Consider the following 24,629-nt stretch of genomic DNA (forward strand, 5'->3'; position numbering starts at 1 on the left):
TTCACCCAAACCATCAGCCCTAGCACCCTCCCTGCCTCAGCCTCCCCTCACTAGAAACCCAATTTACACCTTTCATATCTCCCTGTTGAATATTTCAGCATCACTCTGAGATTTCAGCGTTGTTCAGAGCACCCAGGACACAGCGTGCTCCCTGGCCCCCCTCCATGCCCCCCAAACCCCATCCTGGAGGTGGATGGTTCCCCCCAGGGCTGGTTCTGCCCCATGGCCACGTCTGTACCTGCAGTGGATGACAATGGGGCCAGCATCAGGGGGGGTGGACGCCTTCACCCTGCGGATGAAGGCCAGCAGCCCCGTGGCGTGGTAGGGGACACCGTGCTCGGGCCACGACATGAAGTGGAACTGCTTCACCTCGTGCCGGGCTGAGTAACCCCTCTGTAAGGGAAGGGTGAGAGGGCAAAGTCACTCCAGTTTGCTCAGGAATCCATGATTTTGCCAGCTCAGCATCCGCTCAGGTGGACCATACAACAGCTCCCTTCTCCTTGACTGCACGAGGGTTAAAAAGCAACCAAGGAGAAAGAGGAGGAGGCAGCAGCAGCCTCAGGTCTCATTCCACGAGCATCTTTGCTCCCTGCCCTATAACCAGGCAGCAATTTGATATTCCTGTAGATTGAGGGGTAAATTGCACCGGCTTCATCTCCAGTTACCTACATCACCTCCAGCCCAGGGGAGAGGAAAGCATCCTTCTCCCCCACAGCACTCACACAGTGCTGACAGGAAATTAAACACTCTCTCACTGCCCAGACCAACCAGACACTCACTGCCCAGACCAACTAAACACTCACTCACTGCCTGAATCAAGCAGACACTCACTCACTGCTCAGAACAACCAAACACTCACTCAGTGCCCAGAACAACCAAACACTCACTCACAGCCCAAACCAACTAAACACTCACTCACTGCCTGAATCAAGCAGACACTCACTCACTGCTCAGAACAACCTAACACTCACTCACAGCCCAAACCAACCAAACACTCACTCAGTGCCCAGAACAACCAAACACTCACTCGGTGCCCAAACCAAACCAACCAAACAAACCCTCACTCGCTGCCCAAACCAACCAAACACTCACTCACTGCCCAGAACAACCAACCACTCACTCCCTGCCCAAACCAACCAACCACTCACTCCCTGCCCAACCCTACGCGGGGCTGAGCCGCTTGCCCAGCACAGGGTGCAGAGCCAGGAGAAAGGCAAAAGAAGGAGCTACACCCGGTGTCCCTGGGGTTCAGAAGCTGCACCTCAACCAGGGGTGAAAGCCCCATTTTGGGTTAGTAACTAGGGTATTGGTCAATGCCAGGCCGTGGCTGGTGGTGGGAGCTGTCCCTGAGGGCAGGGTGGGCAGCAGCGGGGCCGTACCCTCTCGAGGGCGAAGGTGCGCACAGCGTACTCAGCCAAAGTCTCTGACTCCACCAGGGTGATCTTGATGTCCCCGTACATCTCCGAGTCATCTGGCCAGTATTTGGAGCACTTCACCTGCAAGGAGAGGATGGGATGGGGTTTTGGCTCTGTGGAGGTGTCTTCTTGCCCGGAGGGAAGGGATGGGGTGAGGTGCTTACCCGGCCCACCTCCACCAGCTTGGTGATCATCACAATGCTGGAACAGTGCTCCTGCCACACCATGCGCCAGAAATCGTACACCATCTCCTGCTTGGGCCCTGTGGGAGGGAGGAAAGGACCCCAGGGATGGATGGGCACCACCAGCAGAACCCAGCCCCGGCAGCACCGCGATGCCACCGTGCCCTCCCTCCTGCCTCTGAGGCACAAACACCCCCACGGCATTTTAGAGCCCTTGTCCTGCAGGGTCGTGGGGGGGGTTGTGGTGCCAAGGGGTGGGAGCTGCTCCACAGTGGCCCCCTGTCACCCTTTCCTGCCCCAGCAAGGTCAGATCCCACCAGGGACAAAAGCCAGCTGCTAAATGAGGGGCTGCAGAACCCCTGGCTGAGAGGGCTGGGGGAGCAGGGAGGGGGATGCCACACTCACCTTGGGTGGCTATGAAGTGGTTGGACCTGTGGTAGCCCTGCAAGGGAAGCAGAGACATCAGTCCTGAGCTGGGGGGGGGACACTGGGACACCCAAGAGCCGGGGCACACCCCCGTAAGACATTTCCCAGTCACCCAACTGGTCCTGCCCACCAGCACAGTGCTGCCCACCACCACGGGAGGAGGAGGTGGAGCAGTCACCCAGCACCTGGAACACCCTGTCCTGGGAGGGTGCACCTCCTGCATTCCATGGAAGACTCCTAACTCATCCCTGGTCTGCACTAAAATCTTTAGCAGCACCCAGAGGGCATCCCAGGATCCACCAGCTCCTGCTGCCACTGGCACTGCTGCCACAGGAGCCCCACTAATGACACCCCATCCCACAGCAGCCACGTGGTGCTGAGTGACATCCCTGCTCCCCTCCTTCATCCCAGCTGCTTACAGGCACCATTCCCAACTCCTAACAGGGACATGCCAGCCTAAGGGGCACATTCCAGCCAGGCTGCTGCCAAAGGGACCATGGACCCAGTGTCCCACTGCTTGGTCATGGGCCCAGCAGAGTTAAACCACAGCACACATAGGGAGGTGACAGTGGCTTCTCCATCTCCCATGGCTCCTTTCACAGGGGATTTTGTGGGATGAATTCAACCCCTCCTCCGAGCACACGGGCCCTGCTTTCCCTGTGCCACACAGACCTCGCTTTCCCCTTCCCTGCACCATATCCAGGTTTATCCACACATTTTCCCAGCCTGCCTTTCCCTGTTATTTAATAGCACACTGCCCAGGGCAAGGCCTGGCAGGAGATGGGAGCAGAGGAGAGGGGGAACCATCTACTTACTTCTCGGTTAATCCGAATCTTAACGATCCCGTTGGGACACAGGTTTGAGAGAAAAAGATCAGAGACAGAGACATTAGTGAGGCACAGATCAGAGAGAGAGGTTAGAGCACACGACCCAGAGCAGGTCACAGAGAGACACAGGGGAGAAGGGACACAGGGGACAGGCACAGGGAGGCTGCTCAGGCACTGGGATCTCAGCATCAGGCCACCACTGACGGACAACATCCTCTGGACAGGAGGGAAGAGTTGGATTTGCTGCTGCTTCTAGGAGATGCTGAAGCCTGATGGAGCTTTCCTGCACCTCCCCTGGTCTCAGCATGGAGGTGACAGGGGACATTGTTCTTGGGGACATCACTCTCACTAGGGCTGAGCTCTGCCCAGACTCACAGGCACCAGCAGGATCAGGGGTACCCCAGTGTGAGCCTCAGGTAGTCCCTTGGCCCCCTCAACCTCTGCATCCCTCACCCAGGGAGGACAGAGATCCACAGTCACAAAAGGAGGGAAAGAAAGGATAGAAAAAGGGAGGAGAGAGGAAATGAGAAAGGAGGGACAGAGCAACAAGCAGAAACTGGTGATGAACAGAAACAAATCAGGCAGGTCCTTCGTGGTGTGTCTCAGGGATGCACAGACCAGCCCACCCTGGGCTGTCCAAACTCCTCAAAATGCTGCTGGACAGACCCTGACAGGCCCCAGGAAGCTCCTGTTGCGGCCCAGACCCCCCGAGACAGGCCCTGTCCCCACTCACATCGATGTAGTTGGCGTTGATGTAGTCGGAGTTGGGGTCACCCAGCAGCGGGTGCAGCTTCACACGGTGACGGTCGTCTGGGGACAAGGGGAGAAGGGACCATCAGTGCCTGGGGCTGGTCACCCACCGGGTCCCAGGGCCCCCCAGGCACCCTGTGCAATCATTCTGCACCAGGAACCTGCAAAACTCAGGTGGGTGGTGCATATTCAGGAGCGATAAACACAAGATGGTGATTTAGACCGGCGTCATATCTCCCTGAACTCTGCCCAGTCCTGCCAAAAAGAGGGCACTCATCCTCCAGCCTAGCCAGGCACCAGGATGGCCAGAGCCCAGAAAGCTCTGCCCAGCCTCTGGTGTCCTCTGGGGTCCTGAACAATGCTGGAGTGGAAGCTGAGGACAAAGCAGGTGGAGAGCACCAGAGCTCCTGGAGCAGCAGGCTTGGTGTCTCCATCCCTGCAGGAATGTCTCTAGAGATGTGGCAGGGAGCAAGGTGGCTGTGCCACAAGGACTGGAGGGAGGTGGTGAAGAGCATCCTCTCTCAGCTGGGGTCAAGCCCTTCCCTAATCTTCTGTCCTAAAAACTCATCAGTTAACCCCTTTTTGTCCACAGCATCTTGCACATCCGCACCAGAAGCTCCCTAGGGCAGGGCTGCAGCTTCTCAGAAGTCCATACAGGAAAACATACTTCAGGCTATGTGGGGCCTTCCAGCACCACCCAGAATATCCTGGTGATGGTGTCATCACCCCAAGATATCCCATCTTCAGGAGTTATCCAGCTCCAGCCAGACCCTCCTCTGCTCCAGCCTGATGCCCAACAGGAGCTCTCAGGCTGGGACCCTGCACTAAGCAAGGACCTTCCTGCTGCCCTTGACCAACCAAACCCCACCAGTTTATTCCTTGCCATGGACTCGAGTCCAACCTTCCCCCCAGAAAAGCCCCCAAAGCCCTTTAGAAGGTTTCTGAAGCTGTTTGGGGTGTCTAAAGGCACTCACATGTCGACACATGATCCTGTCTCCCTTTGGTCTTGTCTTTCTTCTTCGAAGCATCCCAGCCTTCAAAGAAACTCTGGAAGGAAAGGATGGATATCCTGAGCCGAGGGCAGGACTGTAGGGTCCCCTCCAGCCCCACAAGTGGGGAGCAGGACAGACAGGGTGGTCCCTTTACCCCAACACTTGGCTCCATCTCCATAGCATGCTCTCCCAGCTCCACACATCTGTTGCATCCACAAAATGCTCCATTTTCCAGCAAATTACAGACTGCCTGGTTTTTTTCCCAGGGTTGGTTGTGGGTTTCTTTTTTTCCCTAAACCTCCCCAGCCCCCTTTCTCTCCCCAGCACAGAACAGGTTTGTGTGTAATAACAGTAACATTCATAGATTGGTGTAAGAGGAGGAAAGTGGAAGGAAATTACATGTTTTCTCCCCTTCCATAATATCTGAGTGCTTTCAAATGACTAGTTCCAAGAACATACAGCAGCTTTTCAAGGAGCACTAATGATTATCACAAGCCCTGGTTTGTCCAATACATGAAAGGGGGGGGAAGCTCCTGTTCCTGAGCATTAAACAGCAATTTCACTGGGAATTTTGATCCCCAAGACCTGTGGGACACCGAGGAGTCAGGAAATCACCCCTGCAGGGTGTGCTGAGGCAGAGGCACGTGAAATAATGTGCTCTGTTACAAGTGCTCTGGCCTGAACAGGTGGGATGGGCATGATGCAGCCAATGACCCTTGGGAGGGAAATCCCTCCTCTTCCAGGGATCCCCTTTTCCAGCATCCTCCCCCCAGGGTTTTTGTGGTCTTGGGAGCTGCCAGATTGCTTGTCCTTGGGCTACAGCTTCACATATCACAGGTGTGTCTGGGAGCAGAAGAACATGACATTGTGGTGCCCAGAGGGAGGAAGAAGAAGGAGAAGAAAGGAGGAGAAAGAAGAAAAGAGGAAGGAGAAAAGAGGAGGAGGAAGGAGGAGAAAGAGGAGGAAGGGAGGAGGAAGAAGGGAGGGGGAAGAAGGGAGGGGGAGGAAGGAAGGAGGAAGGAAGGAAGGAAGAGAAAAGAGAAGAGGAAGGAGGAGAAAAGAGAGGAGGAAGGAGGAGGACGAAGGAAGCATCCCCAGCCCTTGCAGGAGAGGTGGGATGACGCACTGCAGACAACGCTGGCAGGGCTGGTTTGGCTCCTCTCAGGGACCTGTTCAAGCTGACAATGAAATCCAGAGCTGCCAGGACCAGAGGTTTGATCCAGACCCAGGGACACCCCCCATGCTGACAGTGCCAGCCCAGAGAGCTGTGAGCTCCAGCTCTGGAGCATCTCCTCCCTGCACGTGGATCCTGCCTGTGCCACCTTGTCCATCCCCCTGCTGCTGTTTAACAGGGGAGTTTATGCAGCACTGACCTGCTTTATGCCCTTGCTGTGGAACCCCCAGCAGAGCCCCACCGAGACCTCACCTCTGCCAGGGGAAGGTCCCCCAGCGGATCCCACAAAACCTGATCCCCCGCACTGCTGCCAGGGGCTGGGCAGGCAGGGACAGCTGGGAGGGCCGCAGGAGGTGTTCTCACCTCGTACTCCTGCTTGAAGCCGTAGCCCTCGGCCGTTTTCATCTGGTTGATGTGCTGCAGGAGGTCGGCCACGCGCACGGCCGGGTGCAGCTGCCCCGTGTGGTACGGGGAGCCCTTACGGCCACACTGGCGCCGCGGGGAGCCCCCCAGGAGGCTGCTGGACTCGTTGACCACGCTGCTGCGCTGGTCACCTGCAAAAAGAGAGGGGCAACCACAGCCCATCAGGGGGGCAAAACCTGGGGCGGCGTCCCCGTCACCTCCTGGCGCTGGCAGAGGGAGGAGGGAAACGCCCCCGGGAGCGTTTTGGTCTCCGTGGATAGCACCTGTGGTAGTTTGGTCTGGGCCTTCCTCAGTGACCAGTCTGTAACCAAGGAAGGGCCCAGATTTACCCAGTATTCCCTACGATTTTTACGTAAGCCAGACTATAAGAAGAAAGGAGGAGAGGCCTTCGCTCTCTTTCCTTCTGGTGGCTTGGAGGGGCAGGTTCCCTGCTGTTGAGTCTGTCCTGTTGGGGAGCGAGGCCTGGTCAGGCCTTGTCAACCTTGGGAGATGGAGGTTGCCGGCGATCGTTCCAGAGCGACCCTCGGTTGTCCCAAGGAGAGTAGTGAGAGATTTCTTTGCTAACTCTTTTAGTTGTTAGATATTGGGCTACTAATCGGGATATATATATATTTTATTTTGGTTTTGTTCCTTTTTCCTTCCCCCTTCCCTTTCCCTTGTGAAGTTGTATATATATTTCAATTGCATATAACTGTAATATGTGTAAATATATTTATATATATCACTTTAGCTGTCTCTCTCTAGTTTCGGTTTTCTTGGTTGGTTTTTTTCCCCTCTTCTCCCTGAGGTTTTGGGGGGGGGCACGACTTCTTGTGGTAAGGTTTGGAGACTTGGTAGGGAGCCAGCTTCAAACCATATCACACCTTATCTGGCTCTGTGCTGTACATGGAAAATGGATTTACATGTCACGTAGAAGCCTCTCTTCAGAACAGTTTTGCTCAATGTGACTTGCAAGCAGCCTGTGAAGTTTAGTTGGTTTGAATTATGTAAAAGTACTGACTTCCAGGCTGGAGTGAACCAAACTGTTGGGGCTTAACCCCAAGGGGCAGCCAAGCCCTGCCAGCCACTCCCTCCCTCCCCATTCCTGGGATGGGGGAGAGAATTGGAAGGGTAAAAGTGACAAAACCCGTGGGTTGAGATAAAGGGAGCTTAATGGGAAAAGCAAAGTAAACCAAAGAATTATTTCCTCATGCTCTCTACAGCTCTTCCTACCCCACAAAGCTAAAAATACCCATCATGGCCTTTTTAGGACCCCAGCAGATCTATTAGAAATCAGTAGGCAAGACCTTAGGGGGGTTAATAACCTCATTTCCAATTAACTCCAATGCAGACAGGCAAGAGCTCTGTGCCCAAATATTCACATAAAGTCCTGAGCTGAAATATCACCTTGCCAAAGTCTCCAGCTCAGCTTAACAGTTAATTTTCCTTGCTGCTAGAGAGCGGCACCGTGTTCCTCCCGCTGCCACAAATGGAGCTGGCTGCTGTTTAATGGGGGAGTTTATGCAGTATTTACCTGGTTTGTGCCTTTGCTGTGTAATTACCAGCAGAGCCAGACTAAGATCTCACCTGCATTTGTTAAGGGAAGGTCCCCCACCAGATCCTAAAATCAGGGTTTGCACAAAACCTGATGCTCTGCGTTGCTGTCAGGGGTTGGGCAAGCAGGGACTCATGGAAAGGTTTGGGTTGGAAAGGACCTTAAAATTCATCCAGTCCCACCCCCTGCCATGGGCAGGGACACTTTCCACTAGCCCAGGTTGCTCCAAGCCCCATCCAACCTGGCCTTGGACACTTCCAGGGATGGGGCAGCCGCAGCTTCTCTGGGCAACCTGTGTCAGGGCCTCCCCACCCTCACAGGGAACAATTCCTTCCTAAATCTAAATCTCTCCTCTTTTAGTTTAAAACCATTTCTCCTTGTCCTATCACTATCTGCCCATATAAAAAGTTGCTCTTCCTGTTTTTTCTAAGCCCCCTTTAGGAGCTGGAAGGGGCTCTCAGGTCTCCCTGGAGCCTTCTCCTCTCCAGGTGAACCCCCCCCAGCTCTCCCAGCCTGGCTCCAGAGCAGAGGGGCTCCAGCCCTTGGAATATCTCCGTGGCCTCCTCTGGACTTGCTCCAGCAGCTCCACATCCTTCCTGTGCTGAGCACCCCCAGAGCTGGAGGCACCAGAGATTTGATCTCACTCCCCGGCTGAACCAACAGGACAACCCAGGAGTGCCCCCATGACCCGGCCTGGGATTAATGAGAAATTAATTGCTGGCACTTGCAAGGTGCTGAGGGCTCCAGGCAGCCACACACTGAGGAACCACCCAGGTTTCCCTGAGGATTAGTGATTTTCTTTTAAATGCACGGAAACTGAGGCCTGGTGGGGAACAGCCACCAAGAGAGCAGCCCATTCATTTACCCTCGTTAATTAAGGACGTTCACAGCCACTGGGGGCTGTCCCCAGCCATGGCAGCCAGCCCAGCCTCCCCAGCTCAGCCCACACAGAGCCCCACCAGGCTCTGAGTGCTTCAAGGACAGCAACCAAAAAAAAAAACCATAAATACACCTAGTTCTGTGTATTAAGAAGAAAAGTTTGCCCTCTGGGCTTCTGTTATCCGTGAGACAATGCCGGGAATCACATTAATCCCACAGCCGGTGCGGAAGAGCCGCGTGGAAGCGGCATCTTGAAGTTACTGTAACAGATGTTATTAGCATATGGTTGGAACTGGGGCATCCAAGGAGTTATTTTACAACTAAATCAGCGTGGAGACGCATCCTCCAGTGGGTGGGAAGGAATCAGTCTGCCTCGGATGCCAACACGGGGGCTCGGTAACCCTCGGAAGGCCAGGGCTGGGTGTGCTGGGGAAGGCTGGTGTAAAGCTTCCAAGCCCTGAGCGAGTGAAGAGCTGGGGTTCACAGCTCCAGGGGGGGTGCAGACAGGTTCTGAGCCCACAAACAGCCTCAAGCTGCCCAGCCACAAGCTCAGATCTCCACGTGAAGAAGATGCAGAGACCCAGCTCGAGCAGCCCACGAGCGTTTTTCCCTTCAGCACAGCCTGGATGATGATAAATGTTACCACAGGCACCGATGAGATCAATGCCCTTGGAGAGTTACACAGGGCAGGGAAAAGCCTGCAACGTGCCACACACATCAGGCTGAAGTAGATGTAACACCTTCTTACTGAGCCTTGGATAAATATTCAGAGAACCACAGAATCTCCTGAGCTGGACGGGACCCACAAGGAGTCCAACTCCTGCCCCCACACAGGACACCCCAACAATCCCACCATGTGCCTGAGAGCATTGCCCAAACACTCCTTGAGCTCTGGCAGGCTGTTTCTGGGATATTCAGGGATTATTGGGCACCCTTGCTGTGGTTGGATGGGAGCAGTGGGATGCCGGGATTCCCCATCCTTACCTTGGTCACCACAGCTGTGGGGTGGGAGCAGGGGAATACCAGGGTTCCCATCCTCACTGTGGTTGCTGTAGCTGTGGGGTGGGAGCAGTGGGATGCCAGGACTCCCATCCTTACCTCTGTTCCCGTAGTTGTGGGTGTCCATGAAGGACAGCCCCAGGCGCTCGTCCTCCTGCAGGGTGCTCTGGTCGGTGAAGCTCCTGTCGATGGCACTCATCATGTGGGTCTTCTCGTGCCGGTAGTTAATGGTTGCCTTGGTCATGTTCACAGGCTTCCTGCAGTAGGGAGGAAGCAGAAATAAGCAGGGCTCACCCAAAGGTGCTGTAAAATCCCAGGGTCACCATGCTTTGGTTTTGTGCTGTCCCCAGCTGGATCATCCCTTGCCGGCTGCTCACGCTTGATGTCCCATCCTGTCCCCTCCCCTGGGACAGCCAGGAGTGCTCCATGTGTAAGCAAAGGCTCTCTCCAGCCATCTGGCATCATGTGGGGCTGCCCCAGCTCCCCCCAGCCCGGTTTCTCCAGCCTTGCCCCACCCATTGCCCCCTCGAGCTGCAGCACAGCCCATCCAGCACACCACGGGCATCACTCTGCTGCACAGGGCAAGTGCAAGGACACAGATCCCAAAAATGCTCCAAGGGCTGGAGCCCTTCTGCTCTGGAGCCAGGCTGGGAGAGCTGAGGGTGTTTGGCCTGGAGAAGAAAAGGCTCCAGGGAGACCTGAGAGCCCCTTCCAGTGCCTAAAGGGGTTTATAAAACAGGGGGAGAGCGACTTTTTACACGAGCAAATAGTGATAGGACAAGGGGAACAGTTTTAAAGTAAAAGAGGAGAGATTTAGATCAGTGGTTAGGGGTAAATTCTTCCCTGTGAGGGTGGGGAGGCCCTGGCACAGGTTGCCCAGGGAAGCTGTGGTTGCTCCATCCCTGGAAGTGTCCACGGGCAGGTTGGATGGGGCTTGGAGCAGCCTGGGCTAGTGGAAGGTGTCCCTGCCCATGGCAGGGGGGGTAGAATTAGATGATCTTTAAGTTCCCTTCCAACTCAAACCATTCTGTGATCCTAAAACCATGCTGGGGGCCAAATCCACCCCAAGGGACAGGCTGGACCCCCTGACTACACAAGTGCTCAGCACCCACCAGAGTGGCTTTTCCCCCAGGGCAAGGTCCCCGTTAGGCATCCGACAAAGATTCTGGGAAAGCTGAGGAACAGAACCTCACACCCCAAATTCAAGACCCTGAATGAATATTTTTGAGAGGCAGCATCAGGCTCTGAAGAAGCCAGAGCAGGGCTTAAACCAGGGGAGGGATGAACAGGAGATCTGAGCCCATGTCTCAGTGGGGCCAGGACACACTGCAAGATGCTGCCAAAATCCAAAATTCCACCCGGAGTCACTGACCCTTCCCCTTCATGTTGCTTTCTCCCTCTAACAAGCTCAGCAGCATTATCTTCCCAAGCCAAAGAGACCCTTAAAATGTACTGGGCAGAGCTAAGGACTTGTTGGAGCAGTAGGGTGAGGGGGGTGGCCCCGAGGAGGGTAAAGGAGAAAGAGAACAACAATTACTCACGGGTAATAGGAATAAGAATAGTAGTTCCTCCTGGCAAGCGTGCAAACAAAGAGAGCAGCAGAAATTGCATAAGCAGCTTTTCTCCAGCACAGAGAAGGGGGGGTTACAGTGCTGCCAGAAAATTAAATGCACCATAAAGGTCCCCTTTGGCATCCACAGGTTATTTATTCCAGGCAGGAGCCAACATCCCGCAGCAGAGCACAAGCACCGGCTCTCAGGGTGACCACACTAGAGGTGGGGTGTGCCCACAGTGCCCTTGTCCAAGGGGCTATTCCATAATTTTTAAGAGTGAACAGCAAACGTGTCCAAAATGTAGGGATTTCGCTCAGGGAGCTGGTCAGGGTCCCAGTGGGATAGATGGGGTTAGGACATCACGTCTCCAGTGCACTTTTTCCTAGGAATGAGTCTGTTCCAGAGCTGCCTTCCCATTCCACCACATCAGTGTTTTTCCAGCGGCAAAACACTCTGGAGGAGATTTATGAGCTCATCCCAGCTTGCCCACAGCCCCAAACTCAGGGCTGTTGGCATCAGGTCTGATTTGTGGCTCTGGTTTGTCCTTCAACAGGTTCACCCCGAGATGCTGAAGCAGAGCTGCTCTTCCTCCTCCTCCTCCTCCTCCTCCTCCTCCTCCTCCTCAGCACTGGGAATGCAGCAGCCACACTTGTGGCTTCCCACCCACAGCAGCACTCCCCAAAACACCATCAGCACCACTGGCATTTGCTCCATCAGAGACAGACCTAACGGAGTCACAAGCCAACCCTGCCCAGGTGCCACATCCCCGCTCTAAATCCGCAAGGATCCCTCCGGGGCGCAGGGACACACAAAGAGCTTTGCACGTTTCCACGGGCCGAGGTTGTGCCCCGCTGGTTTTCTCTCCCCCCCTGGCTGTTCACGTACTTTGCTCCATCATCCCCAGCCCTGTGTTTAATTGCTGTCCTTTCTCCCTGGCTTTGAGAGCCCCCCCGGCTCCGGCCCCGCACGGAAGGAGCCGCTTTCCAGGGCCGCTTTCCGGGGCGTTGCACCCAAGCAAAAAGCAGCGGCCGCGTTTCCCCAGCGCTCCCAGGGATGAGTGTCCTGGAAAGCCCTCGCCCTCCTCTCCCTCCCACCCCACTGAGGTTCCCCCACCCACGCTGGGTGTGCTCAGCTTTCCAGAGAGCCCGGGAGTGTGGGGATTCCCCTGGGGGTGGCAGAGCAGTTTGGGGGTCCCCAAGGATCATCAGCCCGGGGAAAACCTCCCCTCCAGTGAACGCCCAAATTTTAATGACTCGTTTAGAGCCAGCTGGAGATCTCAGTAAGGGATTGTCCACATTCCAGTGGAAGCTCAGTGCTTCCCCATTAAAACAAGCCAAGGAGGCGCTGGACTGCTCTGAGCACCCACACCCAGGGGTGACCAGGGTGGGCAGCCCCCCTGCCCGACCCCAGAGGGGTCCAGCATTGGATTGGCCCCAGCCCAACCCCTGAGGGGGAGACCTGCACAGCCAGACCCTCCAGACCTCAGCCAACAGCACTCCCATGGATGGATCCAGCCCTGGGCTGGCCAAGGCAACAGGGAAGCCCAGAGACATCTCAGTGCAGATGAAGCTGATTTTTGTCATTTTGGGCTGGGGGGTGCAGGGCTGCACACCCTGGGGTCCCCTGGCTGCTGTTAGCAGGGGGAGAGCTGGTGGGATGGGGACAGCCTGGCTCAGCACTGTCCCAGGGCCTGGACACGGGCCAGAAGCATTTCCATCTCTGCAGAATCACCAGGGCAGCACAAAGCCAAGAAGCAGCAGCAAAAAGAGGCAAAAGACTGAAAAATACACGGGAGAGGGACAAAGCTCCAGAGCCCTGAGGGGGAAGGGACATCCCCAGGACTTTGCTCCTTGGTCCCCAGTGCCTCCTGAGATCCCACAGTGCCTGGGGGGATGCACAAGCACATGGACACCCAGCTCGAGGGAGGGTCTGGGGTCTGCCCAGCGCAGCACAATCACCACCAGTAGCTCCCAGTTAGTGCTGGGGCGGTGGAGAAGGGCTGAGCTCGGGGGAAGGGACAGATGAAGCACCAGCCATGACACCAGGTCTCCTTACCCCTTCCGGATGGCCACGATGATGGCTCCCAGCAGGATAATGAGGACGATGAGCCCCCCAGCACAGATCCCCAGGATCAAGCCCATCTCCTCCGAGTGCTGTGACACCTCCAGGGGACGCTTGCTCTCTTTGCAGGCAGCTGCCAGGGCACAAGGACAGGCAGGAGGGGTCATCACTCAGCTCCAGGGGCGTTGGCAACATCATATATGGAAACACCGGGATTTGTCCCATGGGGTGCTCATTGCTCCATGAACACATTATTCCACCAAGACATTACAGGGCTCTGCAGTGCCACACTATGACCACGGGCAAGGCCCTCTCTCAGTTCCAGCGGGGTGAGACAAGTCCCTTTGTGCCACCTTTTGTCACGCCCCACGTCAGATCAGCCATCCCCGGATTCAGCATCCAGCACTACCGACTCCAGCCTGCCACCCCCACCACGACAGCGGCATCCAGAGGGAAAACTCAACCGAGGGGAAAACCCCAGGCACCAAAGGAAGTGGGAAAGAATAAAACCATCACACCCAGCCCAACCAGCAGCCAGCACTGGTCCCCACACCCACCGGCACGGCCCCAACCACCGCAGGAGCCGCAGGGTTGGAGGTTGGTCCTCGGTGGGACCCCCCTGGCTGGGGAAGGGTGGGCTCACCTTTGCGGGCGATCCGGACACAGTTCAGCCGGGTTTCCTACAGAGGTAAAAAAGGAGGATCAGTGCTGGATGATCCCAGAGCTCCGCTCCCCGCTCCGAGCGAGGCTGGGTGGACACAAGGCCGGTCCGTTGGTGCTCTGACCCCCCAAAATCGAGGGAGTTCGCTGGTGATTTGTGCTGCAGCACCCAAAGAGCTCCCGGGGACCCACATCCCAAGAGATGCTGCTGAATGAGCTGCCCCCAGCATTCCCAGGGTTAGCCAAGTCCACTGCTCCTGGCACAGAGGGGATGGCAAAGCTCAAGACCCTCAGAGGGACCCAGCAGATCCAGGTAAGCTGTGGGTCACCAGCCACAGCTAAAACAGTCCCAGGTCGTCATCCAGAGCTTCATGGGGGTTTTCTTTCCATCAGTTAAAGTTTTCAGCCCCAGTCCCAGTGCCCTGTATGTGCTGACAAGTTTGCCAGCCAACAGTTTTAACATTTGCCATGTAGGGACGGGTTCAGCTAAAATATTCCATCTTTCCATGCATCCAACTTCTGCTGCAAAACAAAAAAGCACCATCTTGGCAGGATTGCCTTCTTTTCCAAGCATCCTCAGGACACTGTTGCTGGCAATGCTGCTCCATCCACCCTTGGACTGAGACCTGCCCATGCCACAGGCCCAGGGCAGGGTCGGCTCCAGCCCTGCTCTCCCTGGGGTTACCAGCTTTTCCTTCTCCTGTTTCTTGCTTCATCTGGCACAAAACCCTTGAACAACTCCAGCCAGGATCCAGCCTTTTTGCAATGTCTGACAGCAGCCAGGACAAATCCATTGCCTCCCAGCAGGAAGGCTGTAAACCAGCATCAGCTACCAGTTATTATCCAGCAGTGCCCAAGCGAGCCAGAGCCGAGATCCTCCCTGTCCATCTCGGCTCTAATTACAACCCAGCGAGGTGTGAACGACCCTGGAGCCGAGGAGAGGATTCAATAACCAGCACCTTTCCAGCAAGATGCAGCTGTGCAGGATGAGGATGGAGCTGTGGTCCTGCTGCTTTGCCTTCACCCTCCCCTGGGTGGGATGGGACGTGCCGGAGCAGGTGATGCCGAGAAGGGTCCCGGTGGTCCCATCAGTGACTTGGAGGAATCAGCCCAGGGATGTGGGGGTGCTGTCAGAGCAGGGCTGTTACACCTTCACAGAGGGAACAGGCAGCAGAAGGCAGGGAAAGGCAGCCTAGGAGCTCCCAGGAGTTCTCTGGAGCTGGGACTCGCTGTCCTGTCAGCAGTGGGTCCCAGCAATGCACACGCAGCTCCTGCTGTCCAAATGGTCCTTCTCCACGCCAGGATGAGCCCAGGAATGGGGTGTCCCAGGCACTGGTGCTGGTTGGAGTCATGGCTGGTGGGTGGGGGAGGTTGGACTCCTCCCTCTCCAGTGTCAGCACTGGGATGGGGACAGGCACAGCCCAGGGGTGCTGGGAGGAATGGGACACCCCTCCACGGTCCCTGTGTGCCATAAGGGCAGCCCAGAGCACCAGCTCCCCCTGAGCAGGACACTGGGGGTGAGCCCAGAGGGTGGCCCAAGGGGGACCTCAAACAAGCCCTGTTTTCCCTGACCCCCCCAAACCCCAGCCTGCCTTCTGCCTGGTCCAACCCACCGGCCGGAGGGGGGTCCCACGGGCACTCACCCCTTTGAGGTTGCTCATGGCTTGGAAGTAGATGAGATAGGCCTTCTTGGGCTCCAGGGGGGGGTTCCAGTAGCCGCTGTAGGTCTGGTTGTCCCCCACAGTGAAGGGTTTGGCCTCGGTGAGGCTGCTGGCGGGCAGCTCTGCCCCAAAGTAGTGCACGGAGCCCCGGGACACGGCGTCGTCGAAGGTGAGGGGCACCGGGAAGCATTCCGGCCCCCCCAGCTCCCTCTTGAGCTTCTTGGGACGGTCCTCCTCCACTATCACCTGGTAAGTGCTGGCAAGGGCCAGGCACGGGTTAGAGTCACACAATCCCACAATCAGCCAGGTTGGAAAAGACCTCCCAGATCTTTGTGCCCAACCTGTGACCCAACCCCACCTTGTCACCCAGCCCGTGTGGCACTGAGTGACACATCCAGTCTCTTCTTAAACACCTCCAGGGACAGTGACTCCACCCCCTCCCTGGGCAGCCCCTGACAATGCCTGATCCCTCTCTCTGTGAAGAACTTCCCAATTTCCCTTGGCACAGCTTAAGCCTGTGCCCTCTTGTCCCACTGCTGGGAGAAGAGACCGATACCCAAAAATAAACAGCTTCGGGAAAAACACGGTCCTGCCCTTCCTTTGGAGCTCCACCGTGCTGTCCCACCCCATTTGTGGGGGTCTCACCCTCCTACAGCCCCGACCTACCTGATGGGAGCCCCCCTGCCCTGCGCCGGCCGCAGCAGCACCGTGATGGTGCTCTCTGACTCGCTCAGCGGCGATGGCATGTCCCCATAGTCGAAGGTGGGAGCTGCAAAGGGAGCAGGGATGAGTTCTGGCCCCCAGGGATGAGTCCTGGCCCCCAGGGATGTGCTCAGAGCCGCCCCCAGCTCAGGGGGGACACTGAGGCACGAGCAGTGTGACCCAACGGTGTGACCCTCCAGGTCTTGAACAAGTGTCAGGGTGGGGAGAGGACCCCTGGGTGTGCACTGAGGGGGGTTAACAATGCTGGTCTGGCAGAGGGGAGGAGACAGGAGCGGGATCCAACCTTGGCAGGACCCAAATGCTCCAGGGCTTAAAGATGTGCCCAGGGATGGCACCAGTCAGAATCACTGGCACTTGGAATCACTGGAATCAAAGTGTGACCTTTACCCTGGGGCAGAAACACACCCAAGCCAGCCCAGCAACACCCCTAGACCAAGATGAGGGACCCCCCCTCATGCCTGGCATAGCCCTGTGGCCCCCAAACCATCACTGGCAGCCGCTGTGGTCCAGCTTGAGCTGCTTTGCAGTTTCAGTGCCCCCATCTGGGCTCACCTCAGCCCGTTTGCTGCGGTTAATGGTGACACCACAGATGTGAGCAAAGAGCCTCGAGTACTGCGTGGCTCGTTAATGAAGCCCAATTACACTGAGAGCTCACACAGCACCACTCACCAGCACTGGGCTGGCTGGACTCCCCAGCCAGGGACCCACCAAGCTGGGGGGCTGCCTGGGGGGCTCACGGCACAGCTGCCACCCCCAAGAGCATCCTTCCACAGCAGCCTCCGGTCCCCACAAACCTCCCAGCCACCCAACTCACGGGAGCGACGCAGAGGGTCGACACCACCCCAGGGTATCCGAGCGGAGGCGAAGCCGTGGCGTGGAGCCACGGGAACCTACCGGAGATGTTGGTGGTGATCTCGGTGAGTGCCGTCTGGCCAAAGCCCTTCCCGGTGCGGGCCCGGACGGAGAAGAGGTAAGTGGTGCCGGGGTGGAGGTTGGAGAAGACGTGGTAGGTCTCGTTGCGCAGTTTGGACACGGTGCGGCGCGGGCCGGGCACGTTGACGGCCGGGTCGGACGACTCGATGCTCTGGTAGCTGATCTGCAGGGACAGGGCAGAGCGTCACCCGTGGCCGTGGGAGAGGGGGGAGACCCCGGATTCAGGGGACAGGGATGAATTCCAAGGAGGGTCATGGGGGCAGCCTGGAGGCAGATGTTTTTTGGGGTAAATCAAAAGCAGACGTTCACTGGAAAAGCCAAATGAAGGGCTTGGGGGCAGCAGCAGTGCTGCAGTCGCCTTTAATCCCCATGAGCAAGAGCAGCAGTTGTCCCAAACTCCCTCCACTGTGTCCCCCCAGCAGGACTGTCCCGTGTCCCTCTGTCCCCACCCTGGAAGCCGCAGCCCTCCGGGATGTACCTCGTACTGTGTGATGAGGCCGTTGGGCTCCACCGGTTCCTCCCACTTGAGGAATATCATGTCCTCCAGCGGGGTGAAGGTGAGGGACTCTGAGGCGATGCCCCCAGGCACTGGGGAAGGAAAGGGGACATGCTTGGATGCAGCACGAAACCAGTTTGGAAGAAGAAATCCTCCAGGAAACCCCTCCAGGTGGCCCCGGGACCGAGCCACCACATCCCCTTTGCCATGTCACCCAGCTCCAACATGTGCCACCAGACAGGGCTGGTGGGTCCCCAGGGAGATGCTCCCCAAGGCAGTGACGCTCCTGGGCCCACTGGTGACTGCCACTGGAGGAGGATGTCCCCCCCTCCCACGGCACAAATCCCACAGGTACCATTGCCAGGAGCAATTCCCACCCACCGTCACCGGCACAACCTGCCCGAGCTCAAAATAAATCAATCCCCTTTTCCCCCACAACTTAAATCCCCCCCAGGAGCCACCAGCACCCTGGGGAGACACTGCCAGCAAGCAGCAACATCCTCACCTGCAGACAGACGTGTCCCAGCCCTCCCCTCTAATTAGCACCAGCACAACAATAACTGTAATCACCGATGGCGATCAGCAGCACCGGGATCGATATCCGCTCCTTTATCGTGGATTTCTCCACGGAGAGGCAACGGCTTGGGAAAGTCCCGCTCCCAAAACACCCCCTCATCTCCTTGCAGAGGGACAGCAGCTCTGCCCCTCTGCTTTGCTTTTTTTTTTTTTTTTTTCCCTCACAGCTTTTGTTCGGATCTAATTACGGGGCTGGAGAGAGGGAAGGGAGGGATCTCCTCCCCCACCGTGCAAACACGGCGTTTCCACTTGATTTACAACTTAATTTAATCAGAGGCACTGTGTCCTACACGTGTACACAGGCTCTTATTAAACCCTAGGAAAATTAAGGAAACCTTCAGGGCAGGAATGTGTGTACCTATATATTTTTTTTATATATCTTATAACCTATGCTATATATATAATTATGTATTATTTTCTATCATTATGTATTATATATGACCTGTAGTATATATACAGTTACATCTTATTTTATATTATTATTATATATTGTATCATCATTAAATTATTGTCTAGAGTACAATTTATGTATTATCTTAATATTATAACATATATAGCTTATATATTTATGTATGTAGGTATAGGCATGATACACCAGGTTGAGACCAGCAGAGGATGCACACAACAGCTTCCAGATGTGCACGTACCCCTCTGCCATCCATATATGCACATATTTATATTTATTTATGGATTTATATCTATTTATTTGGGCTTGCAAGCACTGCAAGGGAGAGAACTGGCTCCTCACAGCACCAACACGCTGCAACACACAGGCACCTGGGGTTGAGTTTCATCATTCTGTGTACACAGAACAAAATCTCCAGCTGTGGGTCACCTGCATCCATATGGAGCACTGCAACACCAGCTGGAAAACCTGTGGATCCAGCAGATCCCTCCCTGTGTCCTGCCCATGCACCAGTACGACTTTACCCGGGGTCCAAGAAGATGCTGCGAACAACACCCTTGGTTTGGCTCAGCTGTTAACGCCCCAGAGATGGGGGTTCCAGCCCAAAATCAGGGTTTACCACCTGGGATGTGCATGTGCATCTTTGCAGCCCACCAAGACCAGCCCCAGCTCTGCACCAGCAGATGCTGCCACCAAAACTGGCCTCGCGCCAAAATAAACCACAATTAAGGGTCCTGTGATTAATGAGCCTTCAGCACCTTGGCTTAATTGCACGGGTGGCTGCTCATCACCCAGTTCTAGGAGCAAAACTCTTTCTCCTCCTCCCAGGTAGGCAGGGAGATGCTGTGCCAAGCCCACGTGGAATAAAGGCCATATATCCATAGGTGGATATCCATGGATCCATCTCAAGGAGGCCACATGTACCCACGGCCCCAAGTTCAATCCAAGGGGGAAGCCACCAGCCCCAGTTAATCGAGGCACAGGGAAAAGCAGCTGGAGTGATTACAGTACAGCAAAAAGACATCTGGAGCTCCTGTATTAATATTCCATCAGAAAACAGCTGGAGCAGTCACAGCCCGGTGAGAACAGCTGGAGCAATCAGAGCTGGGAAAGGAACCATGGGGAGGGAGGTGCCCCTGGAGGGGCAGGCTGGGAGCTGGGGATGTGGAAAGTGCTGCTGTGCAGAGGAGGGTGCTGGATTTAGGATTTGCAGATGAAAACGGGACTTGGAGACACTTCAGGTTTCTTCAGACACTTCAGTCCCGCTCCAGCTCTGGAGGTTTTGCTTTCCAGCCTGGGAAACAGGAGGGACGAGCATCACACACACATTTTGGTGGGTCCCAAATCATGGAGAGTCCCATGCAGGGGAATTCCACAGCAGGCTTCTCCTCAGGGGGTCTGGAGCCAGTCTTTTGCAGTTATCAGTTCTTCCACCTTAATTGCTGATTCTTCATGCTAAAAAAAGTGCTTTGGAGATTAATTCTGGTTTTGTTTAACACGTGGCTCTGGGAGAGCTGGGGATGCTCCTGGTGCTCAGCACCCAGCATCCACCCAGGGCTGCAGCAGCTCCTTGCACCCACACAAGCCCCCACAGAGCAGGATGAGGCCCCCTGGCCCCACCAGCCATGAGAGGGGCAGCTCTGCCCCTGTGGGGGCTGCCCAACTGCCCCTGAAGGGGCATCACAGCACACGGGGGAGATCCCTGTGGGGCAGCAAAGAGGATGTGACAAGCAGGAGTCACCAGTGGGAGAGGCCAGCCCTGGATGTGGCCTGCCACTGATGGGTGGCACCAGACACACAGAGCCAGCCCTGTCCTGTACCTCCTGCCATATCCACTGCTCTCCAGAGCCCAAGTGACCCAAACACTGCTGATGGAGAGACGCAGTGCAGGTAAGGCCAGACCTGGGAGACCTGTACAGTGGCCCCAGCTCCAGGACAGCCTTGGAGAAGATTCCAAAACAATGGAGCAATGGAGCCTCCAGCGAGGACATCACCCCACTCAGGTGCTGGCAGCAGGGACCCAACCCCGGGGCACAGCCAGAACAGGGGGAAAACAACAGCTCAGCCTCTCAGGAGCAATGCTGTGCCAAAAAACAAGGGCCTTGATCACCACAGAGCTCATCTGCACAACCTGAACTTGCTCCAGGGCAAACTGAACTGGGGAAGAGCGCTGGGGGAGCCGAGTAAAGCTGCTCCTGCCCTGGTTAACAGCTCTCTCCCAGGAATTCAGCAGTGCTGGATCCATCAGCGACCAAGCAGATAAAAGACGTTACCTAAGTACAAAGCATTAATTGTTTTAATTGCTGTTATTATCACTACCAGGCTTTGGTTCCCAATAAGGGATGAGTGAGGAGGCTTGTGCTGGGAGGAGCTGGGCATCAGCCAACTCTCACACCCTCCACCAGACCGGGCACGGGTCAAACTCCACTCCGAGGCCGAGGGCAGTGTGTCTGCAGTGACACCCCCATCCAGCCCCCAAGCACTTCCCTTCCCCAACCACCATCACTGCCCCTTTCTCTCACCTCCCCCTGCGCAGCCCTGAGGCTGCAACACCCTTTTCACTTCCCTGTAAGTTCAATGCCACAGGAGATATTCCCACCCTGGGCTGAGAGCCCACCACAGGAAACACACCGACAGTTCAACAGCAGAGTCCCATTTCTGGGGGTGGGGCACCTCCCTGAGCGGACTCACCATCCTCATCGGTCTGAAAAACCACCTCCTTGCCCTCCTTGCGGCCCTCGGGGTTGGAGAGGATGAGCTTGACGTGGATGTTCTTGTAGGGCAGCAGGTTTTTGATGGTGTAGCGGTTGGCGTTCCGCTCCATCTTCACGCACTCCTGGAAGGTCTGGTTGTGGCCGCTGCCCACGAAGTAGCGGTAGCAGAGCGAGACGGTGTAGGTGTGGCAGCGGGTCAGGTTGTAGCCCAGTGGCTCCCACTGCAGTGTCAGCTGCCTGGACTGGATCTCGGAGAAAGCCAGGCCTTTGGGGGCCCTCATGGGCTCTGTGTGGGAAGAGACGGGGAGAGATGAGCGAGGAAGAGAAACGTCTCATGGATTTATGTGTATTGTCAGGGAAAACCCTTGTACAGGGGTGAGTGCAGAGGGCAACCCTGGCCCCAAAACTGGGACCAGCCCCAGCACAGGATGCTGCTGCCCTGCAGACAGGGCTGGGCACATCACTGGGTCTCACAGCCACCAACACTGCAGGGACAGCAGCCCCCATGGGCTCATCCCTTCCCTGAGGAGGTGAAGTCGGGCACCAGTTCCACTATTCCGGTGGGCACCAGGAGCACCCACCCTATGAGCAGCCCCAGATAACCAGATAGAGAGGCCTTGTGTTGTCACCAAGCCCGTTTTAGGCTCTTGAAAGGAGGAGAGTGCCATCCCTGGGAAGCTTAATTAGCTCTAATTGGCGTGAAGGGAGAAGTCGGCGCTAACGAGGAGACAAGTTCCTCTGCCAACACATGCACGTGGGTGGTTTGGATTAATGGCAGCGAACATCCTTCCACGCCCAGGGGTGGTGGGAAGGGCTGGGGGTGGCAGGGACCTCTCCCAAAGCCACCCTGGGTGGCCCCATGGGACCCACCTGCGCACTTGGTGCGGCTGATGAGGGGCGGCCCCGGTTTGCCGGTGCCCCCCTCGCCGGGCCGGGTGAGCAGGACGCTGATCTCATACTCGGTGTCCGGGTCCAGGTGCCAGAGCTTTAGGTCTGCATGACAGCTGCCACCTCCGACCCCCCCGAGGTCATCGTACTCGATCTCCTTGCGCACGATGGGGCCGTCGCCGATGATGGAGTTGGTGTTGAGCTGGATGATGAGGTAGGTGGAGCCGGCCCGGAGCAGCTGGGGGGGTGCAATGGGTGTGGGGGGCTCTGGAAGAGAACAGAGAAGGGGCAGGTGGAGCGTCCCCCTCCAGAAGCAGCTCCCAGAGCCAGGCCAACGCTGGCACAACCACGGCCGCCACAATTTTATTGTTGACTCGTTACAGCTGACACATCCCAAACATCTCTTCCCACACCAACCGACCACATTCAGTCTGCAAAAAAGAAGGCTTAGGCATGACCTAATTGTGGTCCTCCAGTGCCTGAAGGGCCTACAAAAAAGATGGAGAGGGACCTTTTACAAGAGCCTGGAGTGACAGGACAAGGGAGAATGGCTTCACACTGACAGAGAGTAGGTTTAGATTGGATATTAGGAAAAAATTCTTTACTCTGGGAGTGGTGAGGCCCTGGTACAGGTTGCCCAGAGAAGCTGTGGATGCCCCATCCCTGGAAGTGTTCAAGGCCCTGGATGGAGCTTTGAGCAACCTGGTCTAGTGGAAGGTGTCCCTGCCACGTGGAGTGGAACAATTAGAGCTTTAAGGTCCCTTCCAACCCAAACCATTCCATGATTCATGCTGAAAAGCACAGGACAAACTCGGATTCCCCACCCAGAGGACGTGGGGATCGACACCAAAGTACAGGAGGGCACCAGCTAGTCCTCAAACTTCAGCCTGTGCATGTGCCCTCAGTGAGGCTTTAACAGCTGCAATAGGGTTTCATCTGATCAAACCTTAATTATCTTTATGAGATACACAGCCCAGCGTGGTGCCGCACAGTTTCACCATAATTAATTAATTCCCACCTACTGCAATCAAAAATAAATCATCTCAGGCCACCAGCAAAGGCAGTTTCCTGGTTTTTATGATGCAAAGTCTGCGTGTAGCAAGAAGAAACTGCGATCCCACTGCCCCGGGCGTCCCACCTTCCTCCTCCTCTGCCAGCAGCAGAGCAGGGACGGCCCATCCGTGACCCAGAGACCCAAGGGCACATCACCCACCTTTGACGATGAGCTCGGCGAAGTTGGAGACCCCCGAGCCCCGGCTGGACTGGGTGACACAGCGGTACAGATCCTGCTGCGCCTTGGACACCTCGTCCAGCTGGAAGGTGGCCAGGAAGCGCCGGTGGCTGATGTGCTTCACCGAGGCGGCGGGGACCGCCTGGCCGCTCTGCCTCTGCGCCACGGGAGAGACCAGACGTCACTGCAGGCACGCCCAGGGCCACCAGACGTTGTCCCCAGGTCGGGGTTTTACCAGGAGCACCCCTCACCTGCATGAGGAAGCGCTCGGCCTCGGACGCCTTCCCGGCGGCCACGCACTGGAAGGTGGCGTTTTGCCCCGCGTTCACCTCCACGTCGCCCAGGCGGGAGAAATGAGGGGCTTTGGCTGCCAGAGGGCACAAGGGAGAGGTGACAAAGCGGCCGAGCTCTGAGGGGATCCTCAAAAAAAAATCCCACCATGCCCAAAAAACCCACCCGGGATGTCGTGGCTGGGGCCGAGCTCCAAAACCCCAGTCCCGAAGCCTCGAGCTTTACCGGGTGTTTTACAGATGTTTAGACTCCAAGAGTTCACCCACGTGAACTTTTCCAGAGCCTTCAGCTCTTTGATACCTTGAATTCAGGTAAAGAGAAAAAGCCACGGACTTTTTCCCAGGAGACTTCTTTTAATTTAGTGAAAAAAACCAAGCATTTTGGCAAAAGGTTTTACAGGAGTACCAACCAACCAAGGAGAAGCATTACACCAAAGCACCCAGCAAACACCAGCTCCAGCTCAAAGTCAAGAATTTGTTCCTCTCTCCATACAGCCAGTGTCCCAGGGAGGGATGCACCCTCTGGCATCCCTGCCAGAGGCAGGCTCTGGGGTTGACAGAGAGGGGCAGGTCTCTGGAAGAAGTAAGTGGTGAACCCCAAGAGCCAATGTGTTGGGACAGCCTGGGATTTTGGGTTCCAACCGGTCTGGGTGGACCCTCTTGACGGGAACACTCAAGCCCCATGTTCAGTCTGTGCTTTTCCAAGGTTTTATAAAAACAAAAGCAACGTTGGAGCTGGCAGGGATGGGGATGGAGATGGAGAAAGGAGCCTCAGGGGTGCCCAGGGGATGGAGCTCCACCAGCCCAGGTGACAACAGGACACCCAGGCTGCACCC

General features: G+C 56.2%; 1 protein-coding gene across 1 annotated transcript in view; it reads right to left on the bottom strand.

Annotated features, from left to right (window-relative positions):
* PTPRU (protein tyrosine phosphatase receptor type U) overlaps positions 1-24,629 on the bottom strand; it is a 65,928-nt gene that overhangs the window by 16,604 nt on the left and 24,695 nt on the right. Inside the window, exons 4-24 of the mRNA XM_029963011.1 lie at positions 23,960-24,094; positions 23,755-23,870; positions 23,486-23,660; positions 22,255-22,539; positions 21,362-21,670; positions 17,671-17,780; positions 17,154-17,355; positions 16,203-16,305; positions 15,519-15,792; positions 13,859-13,895; positions 13,210-13,348; positions 11,143-11,172; positions 9,701-9,858; positions 6,130-6,320; positions 4,575-4,647; positions 3,584-3,660; positions 2,839-2,856; positions 2,003-2,039; positions 1,580-1,677; positions 1,380-1,496; positions 239-393 (exon numbers count right to left, since the gene is read on the bottom strand). Of these exons, the coding sequence (XP_029818871.1) occupies positions 239-393; positions 1,380-1,496; positions 1,580-1,677; positions 2,003-2,039; positions 2,839-2,856; positions 3,584-3,660; positions 4,575-4,647; positions 6,130-6,320; positions 9,701-9,858; positions 11,143-11,172; positions 13,210-13,348; positions 13,859-13,895; positions 15,519-15,792; positions 16,203-16,305; positions 17,154-17,355; positions 17,671-17,780; positions 21,362-21,670; positions 22,255-22,539; positions 23,486-23,660; positions 23,755-23,870; positions 23,960-24,094 (2,839 nt within the window). The remainder of the gene's footprint in view (positions 1-238; positions 394-1,379; positions 1,497-1,579; positions 1,678-2,002; positions 2,040-2,838; positions 2,857-3,583; positions 3,661-4,574; positions 4,648-6,129; positions 6,321-9,700; positions 9,859-11,142; positions 11,173-13,209; positions 13,349-13,858; positions 13,896-15,518; positions 15,793-16,202; positions 16,306-17,153; positions 17,356-17,670; positions 17,781-21,361; positions 21,671-22,254; positions 22,540-23,485; positions 23,661-23,754; positions 23,871-23,959; positions 24,095-24,629) is intronic.

The sequence above is a fragment of the Manacus vitellinus genome, unplaced genomic scaffold, assembly GCF_001715985.3.
Source record: "Manacus vitellinus isolate BGI_N305 unplaced genomic scaffold, ASM171598v3 scaffold_52_pilon, whole genome shotgun sequence".
NCBI classification, from domain to species: domain Eukaryota; kingdom Metazoa; phylum Chordata; class Aves; order Passeriformes; family Pipridae; genus Manacus; species Manacus vitellinus.